The following is a 13,569-nucleotide window of genomic DNA, read 5'->3' as shown; positions in this document are numbered from 1 at the left end:
CACCGACGAGGGGACCGAGTATATAGAGCTCTTGTTACTTTAATACCAATAATACCCGTGCTTTTCACACAGACGCCTTAGTTTCTGTTTAGACTTAGTACGATTTTTAGCGGTGTCGTCGTCGTCGTCGTTGTTATTGTTGTTTGTGCTCCGCCCACGCAGCAGCCGAATAGAACGAATTACTACCGCAATAAATTGTACTGTATTGCGCTGTGACACCGGGAACGTTAAAGTATATATAGTTAGCTCGGTGGTTGACAGCACGCACGTATCACAGCGGCGGCGACGGCGGCGGCGGCGGTGGTGGTGGCGGTGGTGCAAAACTCATGCCAACTGTGCGCGAACAACCTACGCGTATTGACCGACAATAGATGGAACAAACGAACGACAGTCTGCGGTAGTCTGGCCGAATCCGCAGTACCGTATGTCCTATTATCCTGTGTACGCGATATTAGTTGCTGTCTGTGACTGTCTCGTTATAGCTGCTGCGAGCGCGAACAACGCGGTGACTGAGGGTGTATGTAACCCAGCAGTTATTCACTAACGCAAGTGACGACAAACCGCTGTGTGTGTGAGCGCGCGCCCGTTTCTATTTGTATCTGTGTGCGTTTTTGTGCTTTGAGCCAGGTGACTACTGCACAGAACTGTTGTTGTTCACCTCGTTAGTGAAGGATATTTCTGTGTGGCTGTTTGTCGATCTCTTTTATTCCTGTTCACGATCGCAGCTTCTTCTCTTTGTTTGTCAGTGGCGGCGCGTTCGACGCTCGACGACGCTCCTCTCTACCAGCCGTCGGTTTGCTGGGTGGCGCCGATATTGAGTACTTTACGGTCGGAGCGGAACGTGACGCTGACCGTGCCTGCGTCTGCCTGAGGGACGGACGGACGGACAATCTGTTTGGTTCACTTAGCTAACTTGTGGTGGTGCCTGTCGCCGCTGGTGCATCCATGCTCATGTGTTTTTGTACTCATTGCCGCCGCTGCCGCTGCTGCTGCTGTTATTGGCACGGGAACGTCGTCGTTCTACTGTGACCGCCAACGCTACTCTCTGCGGCAGGCAATCGTTGACCGCCGCGTTCCAGTAGCACTCGTGGTCATAGAGCTACGTGCGTTGCGTCGTTTGAGTACGGCCGAACGGAAGGACAGATTCACAGAGCACACAACAAGCCGGTCACCTACGTAGTGTGTCTGTGTGTGTATAGGTGACGGGCGCCAGCGACATTTCTCTATCGTACCGGTAGAACGACTAGAACTGTTCGAAAGCTGTTTATTAACTGGTGTTCTAACGCTCCACCATCGGCCATGGAACGCGCAATAGAATGGTGTCGATATTAGTTTCCTGAACGAACCACTATTGTCATAACTGTTGGCCATTGCGCCCCGTTATCGGTGTCTTTTCCTTCCTCACGAGCACCGATCAAGGAAAAAATACACAGCACGGCACGAAACCATACAACAAGTAGATACTGCAGACGTAAACTAAACGCAAACGTTACAACCTGACGTCCGTCTCCTGCCGTCAGTAAGGAGAACGTGGTGCTGTGTCCACTGCTCCTTTAATCGGAATCACACAGGTACGACGGCCAGCGGGAAAGAGAAAACGAAGAATAGCGAAAACTAAAGGAGTTTACACAAAACGTTTGTGGGATAGATAGGCAGGCAACAGGAGACGATCAACTCGATTTGTGAAACTTTGGGGCTGTCTTGACGTCTCCTCTATTAGCGCACGACCAGGGCTAGCTAGCATCAACAACGATAACAACAACATCAGGAGCCACTGTGCCGATAATGCAGTTGTTGCTATTCTACAACTGGTTCATTAACAACAAAAGCGATAAGAACGACAAAACCTGAAACGGCAGGGCAGAAACTACTTCAGTCAACAATAATTCTACTAGCCCGCCAGTCATAGACAATTATCAGCCAATAATAAACTCTACCATTAGCAACAACGCGGTACTTGTCCCTGTTATTGTAGATACTGCCTTCGTGTGTTTCGGGTATAGCTATAAATAGGATACACCTGTAAGTTTCCTCCAGTGGTCACGAGCAATAACAGAAACATACCGACATCGGGCGAGGGGGAGAGACGCGCGGGTCGAAAATATTCAAACAGACCCATCGAAAAAAGAACTATAAATGCTACGGCGGCTGTTGTAGCTGCTACTGAAATTCTACAACTACACTACGGCGAACGGACAGGCGGTTAACGGACGAGTGGTGAGTGGAGACAAGCCGGTAGGCAGAAGGAACCGCGACCGATCTACAGACAGTCAGATAGACAAGTGGTTCGTCACCGGCAGACGGTCGGAGGAGTTCCGCGGCATCTGCCGCCGCCGTGGTCGTCGCCAGTTGTGCCTGCTAGCGTTGTTCCCCGACACTCCATCAGCTACGGTGAGAGCCGGCTGACGCTAGCCAGCCAGCCAGTCAACGCTACCGCTATTCTATTAGTACGCAAAAACAACAGCCAGAGCTGAGCGTTGCAGCTACGACAGAAACGGCAACACAGAGTCGACCACCTCTTTCACTCACTAAACAGCAGCAGCGGAGTCGTCGTTATCAGCGGCGACTCATCCCATCGCCTCGCCTCCTGCTGTTGTGTGCAGTAAAATCGCTGCCTTTTCCGCTGTCACTGCCGCTACTGCTTTCATCTTCGTAGTGTTGTTGTTGTTGCTACCAGTAGCCGCCCAACGGCCCCGTGCCGCTCGGACTGACTTGTCTTTCTGTCCGTCCGTCCATCCGTCTGCCTGGCTGGCCGGCCGCCCGGGCGGGCGATCAGTGCGAACGAACGGGGCTCTGTTTGTGTGTCTATGCGAGTGCATACCGCCACAGAAACTGCTGCACCAGTCGTCGGTGCAGTAGGCAGCATCACGAACACGACGACGACCAGCAGCAGCAGCAGCAGCTAGCCCAGTCGCTGCTATCACCAGCTGAACACGGTAGTAGGACGCCGATATGATGTAGCTGGAGGAGTATGGCTGTTTGTAATACCCAGCATACTCCCTGCTACTGCTGAAATTTCGAATGTCGAACGTTCATCGTTGCCCCTCGTTGATTGTTGCTTTTCCGTGCCCCTTACGCTAGTACTAGGAACACGAAACGATTGAGCTATTCGTCAACTAGCCTGGAACCGCAACACCAAGCAATAACAGCGGACATAAGCGTTAATAATAACTTCTGGTTCAACAGCTACTATCTCGATTATTACTTGTGAACTAGAATCTTGAGCTTGGCAACTTCTGCTGGTATTGCTCACTCCTAAGGACATAATCCAGAAGCGGGTGCCGGCTATCGTTTGCATTTGTTGTCGTTGAATCCACAGATTCAACAGTGACTGACGTATCTGTCGGTGAGTGGAAAAAAGCGTCTGATGATGCTCAGCGGCGTTCAACGAAGACCGTGTAGAAACCTATAAGAAAACAGTTTAGAAAACTGGAGCATCCATAGTCAGCTGGAGAGCAGCACCTCATTTGAAGTCTTACTCCAGTACTGAACATTTATGGGTGATGGTTTCTGCCCTATTCATATGTGAAGGAAATGTGCTTTCCACTGTTCATCATTTAAGCGTACGTCTAATGACAATTAGACAGCGAAGAAGACATTGAAGCAACATATACTACCGTGGACTGGATTACATTTTCTCTATTAGAGTAGAATCAAATAAGATCGAGTGTGCGTGGTGCCACGCAGACCTAGGACACAACTGTTCCTCATTATCATTACTTACGTCAGTCTTTGGCTCCATTCATTCGTAGTCCTTGTAGGTGCCCGAATCTCAGTCTGACTTAATCTAACAACAGAGAAAACGATTTTTCGCATGCCACCAATCAATGCAACGGGCGTCATTCGTTCGTCCAGTTTGTCGGTCTTGTAGGTAGACGCTTTCAGCCCCGTCAAATTTCAGGCTACACTCAAGTCCTGTGTCATAATATACGCAAGTGGAACTTCTCCGAGTGTTAGTGAGTGCAGTCGACTATGTGTGTGTTGTACCTTTTTGCTCGAATGGTTTTTCAAAGTGACAAAAAGTGATTTTGGCGTAGAAAAGTACACTCGTTTCTACTGTATCAAACGCGTTAAGGGAGATACAAAAATAACAAAGCACGTCTTTAACGGTTGTATGAGTTTCAACGGTTGTTATTTTCGTTGACCAGGCAATTGCTACGTTCATGTCAAACAGCTTTGGTACAAAATAGTTGAAGTACAAGTGAAGTTCTAGCGGATGGTCAGCAGTTGTGAAGCGACTGATATACTTCGTAAAGAAACGCGAGAAACCGAGCGTTTGCCAACACGATGCCGCTTTTCGGAAAATCGCAGAAAAATCCCGCCGAATTAGTGAGGGCGTTGCGGGAGTCTGTCGTCTCGCTTGAGGCAGGCGACCGAAAAGCAGAGAAAGCCCAAGAAGACGTCAGCAAGAACCTCAATTTAATGAAGACAATGTTATACGGCTCTCCTGAGCAGGAACCCCAAACGGATATGGTCATATCACAACTGGCACAGGTAAGAGATTCTTACAATGGAAAGGTACAAGAAATCCTTTATCTCAACTATCTTGTTATTTACTGCCTTTACATCCTAGTTTATCCTTGTCTGCATCGTTTCGTACTAAAGGATTAAACAAACCGCTTTTTTTAATAAGCACTTCGCCATTAACCCAGTCTTTGTGCCTCGATAAATCTTCGTTATTTTTTTGCATTTTTCATGTGTCAACCATAGCGTAAAAGAGCGCAGTGTTAACCTATTCTCCTTAAGAAAGTAGGCCGTGAACCACGTTATCATTAAGTATTATGAATATTCCTATTGAAATATGTTTCTTAGTACTTTAAATGTAAAATTAAATTAAAAAAATAAAATTAAATGTAAAATGTGGGCCTACGAGATCTTGCGACCTTTCTCTCACTGGCTCTTTTACCAACTTTCGTGCTTTGAAGAACTTCAAATAGATTCTGGTTAGTATTGATCCCTTCTGAATTTCGATTGCCACGTGAATTATTGCGGCTTCACTTAGGGGTGTCTTATGACGCATTTCAGTATCTGAAGGTTCTTTTCTCGTCAAATTTTAGGGGCAACTAAGTCCTCCTGACCTATATGGAAATTGTTACATTGGTTAGCTTCAATGTGGGACATCAATTAGTAATGTGAGCGATAAATGTTGCCAGAAAATGAAACTTTTGCCAACTTCGCTAACGTTTTTCTACGGGCGACCTTTTTGAGGGTACGCGTCGGATGCAGTTCAAGCTGAAGTCCAATCAAAATATGCGGTGCAAATTGGCAAAAACATCTGGCGTTCAAGTGTAATAATCGTTATGAGTTTTTGAAACAAACGGGTAGACAAACCAACATACCTTATATTGCACTGCTGCCCCTAGAAATTATCAAAGCTTGTCCCTTGCCGTCTTACTATTTGCGCTTCGAAACTCTTACGCCACAATTCTTACAATGTGGTACAAGAAGGCTATTTTTTTTAGGATATGAGAGCCACCATTCACAAAGTAGTGTGATACAACGCGCGTGAATTGACTAAGCGATGTGGAACTCGACAAATTTTTCTGGGACTGTGTACTTCATTTGTAACCGCTGAGCATTTGCTGCATGTCAGATTTCTGTCAGTCACGTCTTTTTTTATTACGATGACAAAAATTTTCGTTTACAGATGAAAATACTCGACGAAACTATGGGTTGTTTTTTTGACAGTTGTTTTCATTGTGAATATGCTCCTGACGAAAGTTTATTTTTGTCACTCAACTCTACGAAATCAGAGTAGCTTTATCAGTTAGGCCGTATGGGGAAAATGTTGGGACGAATGTTATGCTGTCTAGTCGGCAAAAGCCCTGGTACATAGGACTTTCGTTTGAACCTATTTGACTTTTTCAGAAATTTCATTACTCCGAAACGTACGGGCCTGAAGCTGTAGTCGTACAAAGAATAACCGTTTATAAATAAAAAAAAAGAAAAAAAAACTTCACTAATTTCGTACTATTGCTTTCGCAATTCTAATGACTTTCTGTATAATAATTCTTCTGTATATATATATTCAGCACATAAAATGTTTCATTTTTTGACCATTGACAGGAAACGACCCTTTTTAGACAATAAATAAAATAAAAAAGAACGAAAAAAATTACAATTCGAAGTGGCATATGTACCAACCGCGCGTCAACTTAGTTTTACAGAGACATAGCATTTTTATACTTTGATTCCTCGCGATTATTTTTTATGCTATGGAGAGAACCCTTGTGAATTGCTAGACCATGCAATACGGGAAAACTGCTTCTGCATGCGCTTCTCGTGAGGGCTTGCCAAATAACAAAAAAAAAGCATGAGTTTGGTCACTTTAGTGACGTATGGTGAAGCTACGCCCAGACCATTCGATAAGTCTCATCTAGTGAGGTCAAATGGGCGCTGTCGCGTTGGCAGGGGTAGTTGGCCGTCCGACAGCGATCCTGAGTAGAGGTTCTAAATGGAACTATGTTGCACTCTAGCCACTTCTACTCGGGATCGTATAGCATGGCGAGTTCATAGCCCTTCTCCCCCCCACCCTATAGCAACCACGTTTTTTTCCACGCCCCAAATCGAACTCAAACGTTTTTAAACGTATGTGGGTGTATATGCGGTCTCGACAAGATTTACCCCTCGCATCCATGATTAGATGGTAGGCACCCCAGTACGAAAATTGTCCTTTGCTTGCCTAACTAGCCAGACTAACCCCGCTAGCGGTTGTCTTCATTTTGTTCCAGCCAGAGCAAAACGGCATACAATAGCAAATCCTTGGCACAGAATTGATATTGGCGCTTACAATATTTGCAATAGTTATTTGTGTTGAATACCACTACATTGTATTGTCGATGACTGAGTGAATGCTTATATCTAATGTTTAGTTTTATAGATTGGCACGAAATGATAGGGTTTTGGTAGATGAGATGTTCGCTCATTTACGTTGACAGATAGAATCATTTTCACCGGGATAGCATTAGACAGACTAAAGGTAGACTATGGAGGATGAAAAATAGCAACGAAGGACACACCCTTCAGTTGTTATGCTCACATCGATGGTAAGGTCTAATTCTAGATCTTCTCTCGCTGGTGTACATGCGTCAAAGGATATGCTGCCACATGGGGATCAAAGGGGCGAGGTGTGCAGAACAAGATGGAGTGCAAAGGGCAATAAACTAGCAAAAAAAAAGAGGACTGGATAAAAGTGCTTTGTTCTCGCTCGTGACTGTCGAACTCACGGGCAGTGGTGCTACAAAAGAAATTTAATGTTTGTCGCCCTCCGATCATACTCAGATCCTGTTGGGGAGGCGATGCAGTGCGCTAATACTCAGCGGTCTAGTCGAGTGTCATCACCGTTACTGACTTAAACCGTGATCTAGGTTTCCTGCTTTTAGCATTATTCGTGTCTAGCGTTTCGATATCTGAGACATGTAACTTTTACATTGAGGCATAGTGTCACTTTTCCTCGCTATCACGCTTGCTTCCGAAGTCATCCGAAAAGCGAGAAGAATATAGCATCGGAGTGACACGATCTGACGGTGTTACTGTGAGAAGCCTCATTTAATGACAGCATCAAAGCAAAGATTTGTACTCTGCGAAGAGCATCCATCACTTACACTAAGATCTATCCCTGAATGGACAGATTTAATGCGGTGCGTATACAGCGCGATTTATATGTGTCTTACGGTGTCTCTCGTGACACTTAACGACCCTAGGATGCTAAACACATTAGGCCGAAGACATGAAAGCTGTATAGCGTGCCAATGCAGGGCACTATTAGCGTCACGAGATATGACGATATACTAAATGAAGAAAACTTTCATGTAAATTAGTTCAGCTTACGGGTTACACAACGCGGGCCGAATCAATTATACAAGGTTTAGGGTTTTGGTTATGACTAAAAATACCATACTATCTAGAAATCTGGCTGTCAATGTACAACAGTAATGTGCAACCTGGGCGAGACATTTGAGATAAATGAAGGTGAAGACATCATCTGGTGGCGATGCGTAAAGCAGTCACCTTCATAAAGAATTTCTCTATCATCTATCTTACTACATCAATCGAAAGCCCAAATTATGTAATCGTCTAGTTCACAACGAGCGGTATTCGAATTAGATAATTCAATTATTTAAAAATAAAAATACAATTCTAAGCATCCCGAAACGCTGCACATCGATAGGCTATTTCAAGTGCAAGTAAATTCATTTGAATATTGATCGTTTACGGTTCAGGCTCGTCATTCCATTGTTTCGGTGAAATCTCGAATTGGTATCACAGATTAAAAATCGCTTAGCTACGTTAACCACGGAACAACGTATTCTTTACACATGTTTAAGCGTATGAGAGATATTGTCTCTGTTACCTGCGGCATTCTTACTTATATCTCTATTAATCTTATCACTTTGTGCTACAAACCAGCGTACGTTAAAATGTTTTTGCCATAGGCAAGTTTTATGGAAATTACCAGCTGGCTTTGGCCGTAACGCCTTTTCGGGCAGAAACGTAGACAAAAGAAGGTTATCGAGCACAGCTGCCATTAGCTCGTAGGGCGGCCCGCATAACACGAGCACAATTGGCGAGTGAGTCACTGAAGTAAACGTCGAAGCAACTCATAGAATCCTATTCTACATTGTTGTTGTTGTTGCTGCTGTTATTGTAATTAGTATCGTGTAGGTTCCTTTCGATGGGGTGCAAGTTGACGATCGATGCCCGATCTATTCATTTCCTTTCCTCTGTAGGACCAAAGCTGCTGCCGTTGACGACAGTCGTTCCTACGTGGCAGCTATGGGGCGTATGTAGGACGTTGAATCGTCTTCGTTGTCCCTAAATATCTTTTTCTTATTTGGCAAGAAAGAGGAAATAAATCGAAGAACAAATCGAAAACGACCCCTTCATTTAGTTGATAACGGTGGTCATGGCAACAACAATAGGTATAATCTTAAATATACAAGTGTTTCAGCGGGTGTATGACTCATTCTGAGTAGGAGGCTGTGCCCTATCATTTAGACCTTGCTGAGATTGTTACTGTAGCTCTCACTGTTAGTGGTTAAATAGTCCTCATATGAGTGAGTTTCTGACACAACCTGAGCACGTGTTCAAACAACGAGTAGTCAGTCCGTTTAGATATAGATCATATTAATATATTATCAAACGAAGGCCCTTCTTTGTGTGTTCAATGTTATTCATCACGTCGAGCCATGACGCTTTAAACATCTGAGTAATCGAACCAACAAACAACATTTTTTTTTTCAGTAAAATTTCTTAAACGAATAACAATATCGTCGAGTGGTACTGATTTTTTGGAAAAATCGGTAAACCATCAACAGTATTTGTAAGGTCAAACTTTCATAGTGAGCAAAGCGAGTAGATTTACTAGGATTAGATGTTTGTTGGAGTTCGGTCATCACCTGTTTTTCTCCAAGATACTTTGGCTTTATTGAGCAATGCGAAATTGAAACAACTTATTTTTTTGCATTTATTTGTTTGTTAAGAAAAAACAGCTGATTGCCCAGTATTCTGTAGCAATGACGTGTAAGCTTTACCTAATCAACCAGGGAAGATAGCTTTTAATGAAAATGTATGTTTGCACCTAGAGCTAATCTAATGTGCTGCTAGCCTTCAACATATATAAATAATGTAAATCTTACTTAAAGCATCGAATATTGTACCTTTGTTATTTTTATTTAGTGAAATGGTGAAAACCCTTAAAAAACTTAGTGAAATAATGAATACACACGTAGCCACACTTGTGGTGCTATATTACAGATGTCTATACGTCTGTCTATTGCTACATATTACTGCAGAACTTGTGTAAAGAAGGAAAGTGATTATTACCGAAGCCTTCTGGCTCACTTTTGATAGGGATTGAATTTGAGTTTGGTTGTTTAAGTCAGGGTGAGTTTCGTAGTTATTTAGTATTCTATATATTAGCTTTGTCAAAAAACGCAAGCAATCAGGTTTTAGCTAACGTCTTCGTAAAACATAGGATAACAATTGACTTACCGGTCAATACCGGTGGCGAGCTCGTATTCATTATAAGTATGAAATTCTCTAAGGGATTTTATGCAGACGTACAAAATGCACTACAGCTAGGTAGACTAACCGGAAAATACGTATATATATAATACGTATAATAACATCTGGCATTTATATTTGAAACAGTGGAAAGTAGAAGCATTTTTTATATGCTCATTTGGAATCTATATTTAGTCCGACTGCAAGATGAAATGATGACATAATAATATAGAAGAAGGCAAATGCATGCATTTCAGTATGTGCCTGAAGTGGTCGGCCAAGCTGCGAGGCTGGGGGCCGTAATAGAGTGTTTCATAGAGATAGCGAAGGAACACGCGTTGTCCTTAGTCTACCTTCCCTTGACTACTCGAGTCCTGAACAACGGATTAGGATGTTGGAGATAGCGGCGAGTGTCTACTGTTGGTTGCATAAGCGCCTGGTTAGGCTCATTTATGGGCTTTTGCCAGGCCCAGCCCAATACTAGTTTCGTTCTAGCCAACGTGGACACATGATAGGAATTTGAGACTTGTCCCTTCGAGCAGTTTGTGTGGGAACCATTACTCCATGCGGCAGAATATCATGCCTAGGCACAAAGAGGCAACAAGGACCTATATGCGTTCAGCCATTATATTCTATTTGTTTCGGGGTGCGTTTGGTTGCTGTTTAAGTTCAGGGCATTCTTAAAAGACGCTAGTATGACGATCTGTGAACCGATGAGCCAGTGTAGACTAAGTTACTGCAACGTCAGCGCTCGACATCACGGCTCTGCTGAAACTTGTACGCGACGATCGAGTGTACCCCTATAGAGTCAAAGCCGCGCCGTCGGTGGGATCAGCCGCCAAAATGCGTAGTAGGCCAGATTTTCGTCTATATTGTAGGTTGCGTCTTTACACTGGCAATGGCCAAAGGAGATGCATTGGCGTAAGACGGAGCAAAGGGCTCATTTCGGACGCCGAGCCTATGATCGTATTTGCTATAAGGGAGAGAGGCTTTGAAACGGCAAATGTTTGAAGAACGCGATGGGCAGACCTTTATCTGAATGGAATCATCGTTAGACTTAACACAGGAGCAAATGAGACACGTATTGCTCAGTAAGCTTCTGTATCGATTCAATGAAAACACAGCGCAATTGCGAAGCGCACGAACTCAGACCAAAGCTGCGATCATGTATAGCCACTCTAGGAAGACGGGTAAACATGCAGCTATTCAAAAAACAGTACAGCGGATGCTGAAGCTCTTCCCGACTACTGAAAGCTCTCGTATATATCGACATGTCTGGAGTGTAATGGCGCGATGTGAAACTTGCCTCAGCCCAAATCCTAAGTGGCCGACCGTGTGTATTTCAACGTCTGTCGTCATTCAGAGGAACCTGCAATTAGAGAGACGATCCGTTGCGGAAAATGGCTAGGCGCGTACGCCCAAACGGAACGTATGTGGTCTCAGCAGCCGAAGGGAAAGGTTCAGTGTGAGCGCACCGGTCTTAGGTGTCTGCATGTTGGGGCACATAGGAGGGCAGTACAGCCGAATTTTACGGCGTTTCCCAGTAGGTTTTCCGTTGTTATTGCTGTATGAAAACAAGCCGTAGACCGGATAAAATACGCGTGTGTAGATACTAGTGAGTTGTCGCTAGTATATGTAATAAGTGAACTTGTTCGCGCACAGCTGTGGCGCAAATCAAATTAACGAGAGACGGACAAACTGAACAGCTTCATCCATTAGTAAAGACTCGTTTCTAGCAGCTTTCTTCCTGGTCATTAGCACCGTTGCTTTGCATTTAACGCTACGCGTTAGACACCACGCGACGCTTTGCACCTATCCCAAGCCGCTAACATTCCCCCTTCACATACTGATACATGGGCTCTGTCGATGGTTTTTGTTGGTTTACTTGACACCGGCGCCATCTACTTTTCGCATAACACTGTGTCGGACCCATCACCCCAACAGTCGGCGAACTCAACGGGTTCGTCTTCGTGTATGACGTTAGCTAGTGTCGTATATGATACGAGCAGAGCCAGGCAGTTAGTCAATGTCGCTGCCGTCTCTTGGAGCCTTCGCAGCTATCCGTCACATAAGCATTATGGTACGAGAGCAAGCCGCCTGCCACTGAACGACAAGCAAGCGACGCGACAATAGCACATCGTAAGCGTGTGCACAAGCCTGCTAGAACAGACATGACTGGTGGATAACGATGACGCCGCGGCAAGACGCCAGTATCATAGAGCGTAGAAGAATGGCCGTTGTTTGTTTTGTTCCATTGCATGATGCTGCCATTGCCACAAGTATCGGCTGCCGGCAGCGTATTGCGAACCGAGCAGTAAAACAGATGAAAATAAGTGTAGGACTAAGGTTACGATTTTTCGAAAGCGGCACTAGTTGAAGCTGAGGCCGATTGTTATTGATTATTGAACTTGTGTATTAAAGGCTAAGAAAGCGGCAACGAGATCGGGCGTTTTTGGTAATTGTAATTGCGAGTGTTTCGTACACTGATCCTCGCCATCGAACTCTCCGTTGTAAGAAATCCAACAAAACGCGGAGGGTTGACTAAAAGCAACGGAATAACAAAATGGCCGGTTTACCGAACGAAGCAAACTTGCAGATCGTCTTAGTAAAAACTAGTTGTTAGGCTGCCACAAGCAAATCCGGCGGACACTAAATTCGTTTGAAAATTTTAAGAGTAACATCTGGCGATATGTGACTGGGACATACTCCAGTCTTCTAGAAATTTGTGAGTAAAAAGCGGTTGGTAGAAGCGGTAAAAAAATGAATTTATAAGCAAAACATTTTTAGTCTTGACAACTGACTCTTAGTTTTTGTTCTTTGAAAGCCGCAGCCCTGTAGAGATTTGTCACGGATTAGCAAAATCATGAGGCCAAAGACAAGAAGTCGCTGCCATAATAGAGTAGGGTTTTTGCGAACGCATAGCTCTAAGGACTATCGGCCAGAATTGGCATTCTACATACAATGTGCCACGGAACTATAGCCCAAACACTGAAAATGCGAAAACCGATTAAGAGAACCGTGTTGTGTAAATTGACTCTGACTCAGCTCGAAGTACATGTAAGCTATCCCATGTACAGTTTGCCTAACTTGAATCAACAAAAAGGACCCGCCTAGAGCATGCGATCGCCCTAGGCAAGACATGGTTGAATCTCTACCATTAGCCGGAGAAGGATTAGGCAAGAGAACGGCGTCGCCCTTGGAAGAAATTGAATTCTGTAGCAGTGCCGCAGAGGTTCAGGAAGCCCTAGGTAGAGAAATTTCGTATGAGTACGCAAATGATATTGTATAACTATGCAGAAACTACCAAATCGCTGGAACAGGTTTGTAAAAAATGGACAAGAGCACCTATGCGAAATCGCCTTTCTAATTTAAATAATCCCAAATCTACCAGTCGAACACAGAAATGCCGCTAACAAGTCATGCTCCTCTTTAAACGTTGAGATATTTACTTTCTTTAGGTCGATTCTGTGTAAAGTTGTTGACCATCGGTACGTATGTTACGAATACACACATTTTAATGCGGGCTATTATTTTGTAGTAACTGAAAGAGATGTAAATGAAAAA

At 44.1% G+C, this 13,569-nt stretch overlaps 1 protein-coding gene across 2 annotated transcripts in view; it reads left to right on the top strand.

Moving 5' to 3' along the window:
- Window positions 1–48: 48 nt before the first annotated feature.
- Window positions 49–13,569, top strand: part of Mo25 (calcium binding protein Mo25) — a 27,930-nt gene continuing 14,409 nt past the window's right edge. Inside the window, exon 1 of one of the 2 annotated variants that reach the window (XM_086968761.1) lies at window positions 49–4,494. In XM_086968761.1, coding sequence (XP_086824887.1) covers window positions 4,288–4,494 — 207 coding nt within the window. In that variant the 5' untranslated portion in view covers window positions 49–4,287. The remainder of the gene's footprint in view (window positions 4,495–13,569) is intronic. The other variant, XM_086968760.1, reaches the window with a different exon arrangement.

The sequence above is a fragment of the Varroa jacobsoni genome, unplaced genomic scaffold (assembly GCF_002532875.2).
Source record: "Varroa jacobsoni isolate VJ856 unplaced genomic scaffold, vjacob_1.0 scaffold_568, whole genome shotgun sequence".
In the NCBI taxonomy this organism is placed as follows: domain Eukaryota; kingdom Metazoa; phylum Arthropoda; class Arachnida; order Mesostigmata; family Varroidae; genus Varroa; species Varroa jacobsoni.
The sequence above is the reverse complement of the archived record's forward strand: the minus strand, read 5'-3'. Positions and strand labels throughout refer to the sequence as shown.